Source organism: Vombatus ursinus, unplaced genomic scaffold (assembly GCF_900497805.2).
Source record: "Vombatus ursinus unplaced genomic scaffold, bare-nosed wombat genome assembly UNPS02014816.1, whole genome shotgun sequence".
Classification (NCBI taxonomy): Eukaryota; Metazoa; Chordata; class Mammalia; order Diprotodontia; family Vombatidae; genus Vombatus; species Vombatus ursinus.
Genome location: NW_020954594.1, coordinates 735,836 through 746,518, shown reverse-complemented (window position 1 = coordinate 746,518; position 10,683 = coordinate 735,836). Strand labels below are relative to the sequence as shown.

Genomic DNA, 10,683 nt, shown 5'->3' with positions numbered 1-10,683 from the left:
ATTCCATTGCATTCATATGCCACAACTTGTTCAGCCATTCCCCAATTGATGGGCATCCCCTTAATTTCTGATTCTTTGCTACCACAAAAAGAGCTGTTATAAATATTTTTGTACATGTGGGTCCTTTTCCATTTTTTATGATCTCTTTGGAATACAGACCTGTATTGCTGGATCAAAGGGTATGCACAGTTTGGTTGCCCTTTGGGCATAGTTCCAAGTTACTTTCCAGAATGGTTGGATCAGTTCACAACTCTACCAGCAATGCATTAGTGTTTCAGTTTTCCCACAACTTTTCCAACATTTAGCATTTCCCTTTTTATTATATTAGTCAATCTGATAGGTGTGAGGAGGTATAGGGTAATAAATTTGGCAACAGTGCAGAAGATGGATTGGAGAAGAGAGACTGGAGGCAGGGAGACCAGATTAAATGTCACTGCAATCCTGACTCTGGGACTTATTAATTGTGTGATCCTAGGCAAGTCATTTAACTCAGTTTCCTATCTATAAAATAGGGATAATAATACATGTAGGGTCTACTTCATAGTGAGTAGGTGGCAGCGAGGTAATGAAATGGATTGAGCATGAGGCTTGGAGTCAGGAAGACCTGAGTTCAAATCCAGGCTCAAATACTTACTGGCTGTGTGAACTTTGGTAAGTTACAACTTCTTTGCCTCAATTTCCTCATCTGTAAAATGGAGATAATAATAGTACCTTCTTCCCAGAGTTGTTGTGAGGATCAAGTGAGATAATAATTCTAAAGTAATTAGCACAGTACTTGGCACAAAGTAAGCACTGTAAAGTTGGTTATCATCATTGTCATCATCATCATCATCATCATTCACAGGGTTGTTGAGCTACTCTGGTAAAGTGCTTTGCAAATTGAAAAGCATTATATAAATGTAGCTCTGGTATAGATAAAAGTCTGAATTAGGAGAACAGTGGGCATGGCAAGGAATAGAAGGCTGTAAGATATAGACTGAAGGGTGGTCACAGCTGTTCTTCATCTTCACAAGTCCAGACAAGGCTTAAAGAGAATTTTAAGGTCTTTAGAGTAGATGCTAAGATGTTACTGACAGCATTAGGAGACCCTGGGATGAGTAGGAGCAGGAGGCAATAGAATTTCTTTTTCTGGAGAACTTTGACAAAGACATTGATCTCTCACTTCTCTTAAGAGCTTTACCCCACTACCTGAAGCCAGGGGAAAGAACTAATGGAGGCTTATAGGGGACATAACATTTGCCTTCAAGTATTTAAACGGTATATTACATGCAAGAGGGAATTGGGTAGTTTTGCTTGGTTTCAGAAAACAGAGGCAGCTAGTCTCCTCTTCTTACTGCTTGACATCCCCAGCATTTTATTTTATTTTATTTTATTTTTGAGAATGGATTTTTTTCTTAGCTTGCCCAGGCTGGAAGTTCAGTGTCTACTTATGGGCCCAGTCCCACTACTTGTATGGGAGCTTTGCCTTGCTCTGTTTCCACCCTAGCAGGTTCACCTCTCCTTGGGTAGCCTGGGATCCCCTAGCTCCTGGAGGCTCACCATATTTGTTCCAGACTTAGTGCATTGGTTGCTCAGAACTTCCAAGCTCCTGAAATCCGCTAGCTTCTGCCTCTTCGGTTGCAGGAGTTATAGAAGTGTGTGCTGCCATGTCCAGGCATCCCCGGTATTTTCTACCGATTCTCTTAGGGCATTGTCTCTCTGGATGCATTCTAGTTGGTCAGTGTCCTTTTTAAAATGTAGTACCTTGAAGTGAACACAATACTCAAGATGTGCTCTGTCTTAGGTAGAATACAGAAGGACTGTCTCCTCCTTTGTTCTGAACGTTATGATTCAGCCAAGTTTCAGAATAGCTTTTTTGACTGCTTTCATTTTTTGACTGACTCATTGCCTCTAAAGTCCACTAAAACCCCCTTTTCTATTTTTAGAAAAACGATGTCTAATAAATGTCTAGCCATTTCCCCCTTCCTATGATTATGCTACTACTTTTTTAAAAAAAATCTCTTCTGTCATCATAATAACTCTTCCAGGGCCTCAAAGACCCTCTTGACATTCTTTTATTCTCCTTGGCTTTCCTTCCCCAAAGGAGAAGGGTTAACAGTTTCTTCGTTTTTCAAATGAGAACCTGAAGCTCAAATAGACAAAGCAATTTCCGCCAAAAAATCTCATGTTGGATAGTGAGGCAAACATAGAAGAAACCATGTATTCCAATATATAACTTACTGGTCTTTCTAGTGTCTCACCCTGGCTCTTCTGACACATACGAGCTTATTAAACACTAGAGAGCATGAGAAACTTTAACTGAATTTAATACTAGGTTTTAAAATTTTTTATTCAGTAGCCAATATAATACAGGATGCTCTGATGTCTAGGATCAGGTTAGAGGCTCCTGGAATTATAAAATTTTATCTTGTAGGTCATCTAGTCCAGCCTCCTCATCTTACCAGTGAGGAAAAGGAAGCCCCATGATTCACCCATGTTTACAGTTAGTAAGTGGTAGAAATGGGATTATGTGTTCTTCTGACCCTGCTCATAATTGGAGCACAGCTGTGGCCTTGGAGACAACACCTGAAATTCATGGAGCCTGGATTTCATAAGATGAAACCACAGTCTTGTTTTAGTGGGTAGTTACACTGGAATTGAAATTAGAATAGAAATTTACTATGAGTATGTATGTATTATTATTGTTATTAATAATAACAATTATAATAAAAGCTAACATTTACACAGCACTTTTATATAGCTTGCAAAGTACTTTACAGATATCTCAGTTAATCCTCACAATAATCCTGGGAATCAGGTGCTGTTATTATTCCTATTTTATAGATGAAGAAGTCGAGGCAGACAGAAGCCAAGTGACTTGCCCAAGGGTCACACAGTTAGTGTTTGAGGTTCAATTTGAACTCTAGTCTTCCTCACTCCAGGCCTGGCACTCTCTCCATTGCCCCACCTTGCTGCTTCCTGACAGAACTTGGGTTCTTTTTGTCTCCATACCATTCTGTTTCCAAAAGAGCTGAGGTTTCTGGATTGTCCAGGGCAGACTCCATAATTAGAAATATTCAGGGTCAAGACAACTCAGAAAATATTTGAATGCCAGTTTTGTTCCTGGTGCTGTTAACACATGCTCTGATAGATGCAAAAAGAAATTTAAATGACCCTTGTCATCAGGGAACTTTGGAGTAATGATAGATACATAAGAGTTAAATATGAATTGAATTGGGATAATTGGATCATTGATCCTTGGAGACTAGAAACCTTGCAGGGTCATAGCAGGTGAAAATTGAAGGTTCCTTTAGAATAACCCCAAAATGGTACCTTGATAAGCTAGTGAGACCTAAATTTAAGGGGACCATTGTTCAGAGTTGCTATGGAGGAGATAAATTCATTGAGCAGAAGGTTGAGGTAGGTGCCCTCCAAGACCCCTTCTGAAGCTATAAGATTCTAGGTAATTTTGTCTAGTACCTTGCCTCTAGTCAGCTGTGGTCTCACTTTTCTGTCTTCTTACTGACAATTTCAGAGAAAGCATATTCAGCGATCTTCCTCTATTTTATGAAAAATAAGAAGCTTACTTCCTTCAGGAAGTTTTTCTTAATGTTTGACTAAAATATTTCCTGTTGCAACTGGTAGAGTGTAAACTAAAGGGCACTAGATATAGAATAAGAAGACCTAGGTTGAGCCCCAGCCCCAGTTTTTCTATTTACTACTTATCTGACTTTTGGTAAGTCATTTAACTTCTTGAGGCCTGTTTCCTCACCTGCAAAATGAAGAGGTTGGGCTAGATGATCTTTAAATCCTTTGAGCCGCTGGCCCTTTAGAGACTGGATGAAGATGGCACCCATTCTCAACAGCTCCAGCCCCCCCCCCCCCTTTGTCATTGTTACCACAAAGGACTGACTTGAAAAATGGTGTTATTTTCAAGGCAGGAACTCACATTTTTACCCATAACTCCTTTGCAGTTGTCAAGCAATTATAGGAAGCACTTTTATTTTGGGGAAAGAACTTTCTAATTGTTTTTCTTCTTGATGAGTCCTTCCTTCCCACCCTTCTGTGAAGCAGGATGCCATTGTTATTCTGGTTGCAAAATGGTAACCTGGGTACACAGAAAGATGTAGAATCATCCAGCAGGTTGGGTTAAGAAGGTAGATCCCCTTTGTTTTTTGTGCCCTTCCCTGGAGAACTCCTGGCCCACTTGTGACTCCCTTTTCTGTTTGATTGTGTATGCAGTACATTACATTCATAGGCCGCTACTTCTGCAATGAAAAAAGAGTACATTTTCTTAAAAAAAAAATCTTTATTTTTATTGACACCTTTGTGTTAACATCCACTTTATTTTCTAATCTATCCCTCTCATTCCTACCCAGTGAACTATCATTTTTTGCCAAAAAATTAAAAAGAAAAAAATCAATTCAGCAAAAACAACCAACGTATAAGCCATGTCTGACAATGCATTTCATACCCATAGTTCCCCATCTCTTTAAAAAGAGGAGAAAGGTGCATTTCCTCAGCTCTTCTCAGGGGCCAAACTTGACCATTCTAATTACACATTAATTTTTGACAGACCCCTCAGTTTAACAGAGGAGAAAACTGAGGGTCAGAAGAACTAAGTGACTTGCCCAAAATCATGTGGGTAATCCAAGATCAGAACTCAAGATCTCTTGACCTGTGCTACTTCTAATACATCATAGCATTAGATTTTATTTGTTTATTTATTTTTTGGCAAATACAGAGGCAGAGGCAAAAGCAATAGGTGGAAGTTAGAAGGCAGCAGATTTTGGCTCAAGCAAAGAAAAGTCCTCCCCAACAACTAGTGCTGTCCATAAAGGAAAGGAGCTTCCTTAGGTGAGGGTTGTACTAGAGGGAGCGTGTTGATGTTGTCAGCGTTATGACTGCATCTACTCCCCTTCTTACTGGGAATCCTAGCAAACCACAAATCAAAGCATGGTGGCAGAGGGGTGTGTGTGTGTGTGTGCGCGCGCGCATATTTTATGCATTTATAAACATTATTCTGAGAAGGCATCCTCAAACTTGACCAGATTTGCAAAGGATTCTTGGACACAAAAAAAGTTAACAACTCCTATTCCAATCTATTGCCCTGAGTCCAGGAAGAATTATACTAAAATCATCCCCATACTTCCTTCCAATTAAAGATCTCTAGCATATAAGATTCCACAGCCTATCTGGGTAATATTCTGATTTTTTTCTTTTTAGGCAATTGGGGTTAAGTGACTTGCCCTGGGTCACACAGCTAGTAAGTGTCAAGTGTTTGGTCTGAGGCTGGATTTGAACTCAGGTCCTCCTGACTTCAGGGCTGGTGCTCTATCCACTGCGCCACCTAGCTGCCCCAGTACTCTGATATCTTGAGAGTCAATTTAGGTGTTCTTCCCAAAGTTTCATCTAAATCTTTTTCTGCTGAAGTGTTAACTCATTCCACATTGTCTTGGCTGCAGTGGAAATGAATACCTATTTGTCATTGTTGGTTGCAAACTAGGTTTTTAGGAAGTTTTTTCCTGTTGCTTCTCCTTAGAGAAGATGGCAGTGGTTCTTCCCTTTCTCTTGCTTATCAGTTTCCCACCCACCAAGCTAGGATAGTCAAAGAACACCTGCCTTTTCTTATTCTTTCTATCATAAGCCTGAGTCACTTCCATCTACTGTAGGATTCCATGATGGATCCTAGTGAGATCAGCTCTGTGGGGGTCAGGTTTCCCCATCAAGTTTCTTCATGATTCTCCTTTCCCAGATCTCTTCTCTCTCTTCCTCATGGCTCTACTCGACCATTTCCTAAGGTTAGCTCAGTTGGTTGGAGCATGATGCCATGTCTATCATGGGTTTGCTCCAAGAGAAAGAACAATTGGTCCCATGCAGCCAGCTGTCTTGCTGATGTGTGCTCTGCGTCACAAGAAAGATGGAACAAGAATGTGGTTGGCTTAGTGGCAGCCCATGACCTTGACTAGAAGAGCAACTGTATATGTATACGTTCTACTCCTGATAGCGGATCAGTACGACACAATCTGTACAAACAAAAGATGACACAATACCTTCTCCCGCCTCCCCGCCCCCCAACACCAACTTCAACTCATCCAGTGAGATAACAAAAGCTCTGGCCCATCTTTCTGTCCTGGCAGGCTCCAAGCAAAGTTTTATTTTGTCATCTTAAAGGGGAGAAAAAGTGGGTCAGGCTGTTTCGGCATTTTAAGCATGGAGTCCTAGGTCTCTTGCAGGCCCTGGGTCCCCATGGCAACAACAAATAGCATTTGTCCTGGCTGTTCCTGGATGGAATGCCAAACTCTGGGGCTGAACAGAAGCTGCAGGAAACCCAGGGAGGGGGGAGAGTGGGATAGATGGAGACTTCAGCTATTGTGGTGAGGGATGCTCTTCTCTTTGGGTTTGAGTAGGAAAGGAAAACAAATGACAGTCTCTTCTCTTCCCTCCTTTTCCTCCCCTCCCCCCACCTTTTTGGAGCCAAGGACATCAGTGGAAGGGGAATTAAAGTTCAGCCTTTTCTGGTTCACCAGGGACTTTGCATTGAGATTGTCTTCACATTAATTAATACATTCCTTAACAAACTCAGTTCACTGCTAGGAATGCTATGACAATAGCATATTTGGCCATAGGCTCAAGAAGATCTTAATGGCAGCTTGGTGAATGAACATGTGACCAAGGCCTAAGGGACATCAGTCAGCAGGCTGAAAAGAAATTTAATAAGCCCTGCCTCTCCTTTCTGTCCCTTTTAAAAGACATTTTTGGAAAGCTACTTTTATGAGGTTTTGGGGAAGGGACTTGCCTGGGACGGACCTCTTGAACATGTTGGCAATATAGGAAGTTGCTTGAATTAATTCTTTTAGCCTAGTAAGATGGGGAGCAGTAAAGAATTGTGTGTCAGAAAGAAAGGATGGGCTTGGGCCAATGGAAATTTGGAAGGCCAGTGGATAATTCTGCAAGCCTGGCGAATTGTCATGCTCAAATCTGTGAGGAGGCCTAACCCGTGATCAGGAGTTGGCAAAGATCCCATCCCAGGTGAGTTTCCTGATTTCCAAGTTTCAGATTGAACTGTGCCTGAACATAATGTGTACTCCTTGGGCCTGGCCCAGGAAGTACCCAGGGGAAAGTTTCTGCCAGTTCAGGACATAGAAGCCCACATACTAGCCAGAGGAGAACAAAGTATTCATCTCAGAAAAAAATCTTGTGATGTAGGCAGGGAGGCCCTTTCCATGCCAGAGTCAACACTGAGCATCTTTACAACTTTGATTAGGAAAGGAAGGCCCTGACATAACAGCCATCCTTTTCCACTACACAAGGCAGATTGTTAACAGACTTAGCCCAGAGAAGGCCTCATAAAGCCTAGAACTCACTGAGACCTAGCCTGAACATCCTTAGGTAGAGTTTAGAGGCTTTCCTCATTCTTGAGAACCCAGCATCCTAAAAAAGAAAAACAAAATAGAACAATACCCTTAAAACCTATTCTAGAGTTTTCTTACTCCAGATAATCACAGCTCAGTCACAGAAAGACAAGGTTGAATTTGTCATCTTCTTTACAGAGAAACCTGAACCAGCTAGTGTTAGATTTCCCCCAGGTTTAGGTGCCATCGTGATAACGGGGCATAGGAAAGGAAAGCTTTAGTTATATCCAAAGAGATTTTCTTTGGGGAAGGTGAACATTGTATTTCCTAGCCCCCATTTGTTTCCCATCCCAAATTTGAAAAAACCCTCATCCTTTTAAGATAACATACTTCCCTGATAGTGAGTTGGGAGAGGGAGTGAAATGCTGATTCCCCTGTTAACTGTGTGGCTTTGGACCAGTCATTTAACTTCTCTAGCCATTCATTTCTGCCTTTAAAATAAAGGGATGGAACTAGATGACTTATAAAGTCCCTTACATATAGAAAATCTTCTGCTTCAATGACTTCTTAGGGACTAGATGCTCTGATTTTGTTGTTGTTATAGAAAAAGGGTAACAGACCAGGAGCTGGGTAGCTCATGTCATGGGATGGAGCAGGATTTGGAATACTCTTTAATGACTATCCCCATTCTCTAAGGGTAGTGGAATATTTTTAGCCCAGCTAAGAGTAAGTTAAGTGGCCACTTTCTCCCCTCAGCAAGCCTAGGAAGCATGTGTCAGTCGAGGCAAATTATCATTGTTACCATCATCAGTCACTGTTTTGTAATGCTTTCAGGTTTACAAAGTGCTTTTTCACTGCAACTCTGTGAAGTAGGTATTGCCAGCATTATTATTATTTTACAGATGTATAAACTGAGGCTAAAGAGACTTATCCAAGCACAAACAGAAAACAAGTGTAAGAACCAGAATTTGACTCAAAATCCAGTCCTCTTTCTTTGGTAACCAAACTGTTTCTCTTAAACTGAGACATTGACCTCTTGATTCTAATAGGTCCTTTCTTCTGATGATCTCAAAGCACTTTTACACATATTATTTCATTCTTCTCTAAGAGGAAAAAAAACAGGGTATATATTTTCTTTCCATTTTATGGAGACACATCAAAGCTCAAGAAGTCGAAATGACTCACCCAAAACTACACAGTAAGTTGATGATGCCAGCATTTGAAACTAGGTCTCCTAACTGTCAATGAAATTCTTTCTCTGCTAAATAGTGAAACCCTGAAATGAATTAACTGTACCCCCAAACCTACCCATTTGTACTCTTGGTCAGTGCAGGGACTTAAACTGCTGATTGCTTTAGGACATGACATTTATAGATAGACACAGCCCTATTTGGGCAGATACTGTAAGATACTGTATGACTGAGATTGGGAGATAGAGCAGAGTGAGCACAAATAAAACAAAAGAAAAAAAATCTGATTGGGCATTAACTAAACACTGTAGGTGGAGAGTAGGGCAAGGACATTTGGGCAAATAAAAGAAGCAAGGAGGAGAGTGGGAGAGAAGTCAATGAAGGGAGGACTAAAGGAGAGCAAGGAGGCAGAGGGAGACCAGTAGCAAAATCTGCATCTCCTAAGGCAGGAATGATTGACATTTCCATGCGGTAGGTGAACAAGGTAATATGAGGGAAGGAGAATAAAATACTAGTTAGCTTAGCTGCTTTGGGGAGAGCTCTGGAGAATGGATAGTGATAGATAACTGAGGAGGCAGCAGGTGTAATGGACTGAGAGGTGAAGAGACCTGGATTTTTGTTCTGGTTTTGCTAACTAACTCTTTCACCTGGACTAAAGCCTTCACATCAGTGGGTCTTGGAGGGGATTGTACTAAATGATCTTTGTGGTCCCATCCAGCTCTAATGTTCCTGGGGTCTCTGATCAGGAAGCTTATCCATTGGCAAGGTCAGCCTGTGTCAATACAGTGAATGAGAAAGAATAAAAAGGAATCAAATGGAATGATGTAGTCCTTTGGGGGAGGCATGAAGGGAAGCTGGCTTTACAAAAGACCAGAGGAGCCCTTGGGTTTTCACCAAGTCTCCAGGACATTCTCTAAAAACCTAAACAGAGAAAGTGGGACCAGCGGAGAGAAGGAAGAAAAATTTCAGTGAAGTTGAAGGTCTGTCAGCAAGGTAGTCAAGGAAAGAAATGTGTCTCCTTTCCTGGAGGTCCTTAAAGTAAGGGACAGCAATTTCTAGGGTTGGAGCAAAGATGGTGAAGTAGAGAAAGGGCTCAGCTGAGCTCTCCCAACATTCACCTTCAAACGACTTTAAAATAATCTATCAAATTGAATTCTGGAGTGGCAGAATCAACAAAAGGTCAGAGTGAGACATTCTTCAAGCTCAAGACAACATCAGAGGTTGGGAAGAGAGATCTGTGACATTGGGGTACTGGCTGGCCTGGAGCTCATATGGATGTTACACCAGTGGTGGTTCTACTTGGTGACAGAAGCAGCAGCAGCTTCAGGAGTTCTCAAGTCAGAGAAAAGGAACCATGGACAATAGAGTAATATCAGTACTAAACATATATGAACCAAAGGGCATAGCATCCACATTCTTAAAGGAAAAGTTAAATGAAGTGTAGGAGGAAATAGACAGTAAAACTATACTAATGGGGACTTCAACCTTCCCCTATCAGAGCTAGATAAATCTAACCATAAAATAAATAAGAAAGAAAGGAGATGAATAGAATCTTAGAAAAATTAGATATGATAGACCTCTCGAGGAAACTGAGTGGGAATAGAAAGGAACATACTTTTTTCTTATCAGTCCATGGCACTTTCACAAAAATTAACCATGTATTAGAGCATAAAAACCTCATAAGCAAATGCAGAAAAGCAGAAATATTAAATGCACCTTTTTCAGACCCTAATACAATAAAATTATATTTAATAAAGGGCCTTAGAAACATAGATTAAAAATTAATTGGAAACTAAATAATCTAATCCTAAAGAATGAGCGCATCAAAGAACAAATCATACTAACAATAATTTCATTAAAAATAATGACAACAGTGAGAGAGTTTTCCCAAATTTGTGGATGCAGCCAGAGCAGTACTTAAGGGAAAATTTATATCTTTAAATGTGTACATCAATAAGATAGAAAAAGAGCAGATGGATGAATTGGGCATACAACTTAAAACAATAATGAGAAAAAGAACAAATTAAAAAATTCCCAATTAAACACCAAAATGAAATCAAAAGGAGAGATTAATAATTGAAAGAAAAAATTGTACTAATAAATAAAACTAGGAACTGGTTTTACGGGGGTGGGGGGAAGCCCATAGTAAAAAAGATAAA

The 10,683-nt window shown here is 40.5% G+C and overlaps 1 protein-coding gene across 11 annotated transcripts in view; it reads left to right on the top strand.

Moving 5' to 3' along the window:
* Positions 1-10,683, top strand: part of LOC114023019 (protein Aster-B) — a 327,519-nt gene that overhangs the window by 252,349 nt on the left and 64,487 nt on the right. Inside the window, exon 1 of one of the 11 annotated variants that reach the window (XM_027835507.1) lies at positions 8,930-8,995. The exons of 9 other annotated variants lie outside the window; for them this stretch is intronic. In XM_027835507.1, the coding sequence (XP_027691308.1) occupies positions 8,976-8,995 (20 nt within the window). In that variant the 5' untranslated portion in view covers positions 8,930-8,975. Of the gene's footprint in view, positions 1-8,929; positions 9,009-10,683 lie in introns of those variants that run through there. One more of the 11 variants, XM_027835510.1, reaches the window with a different exon arrangement.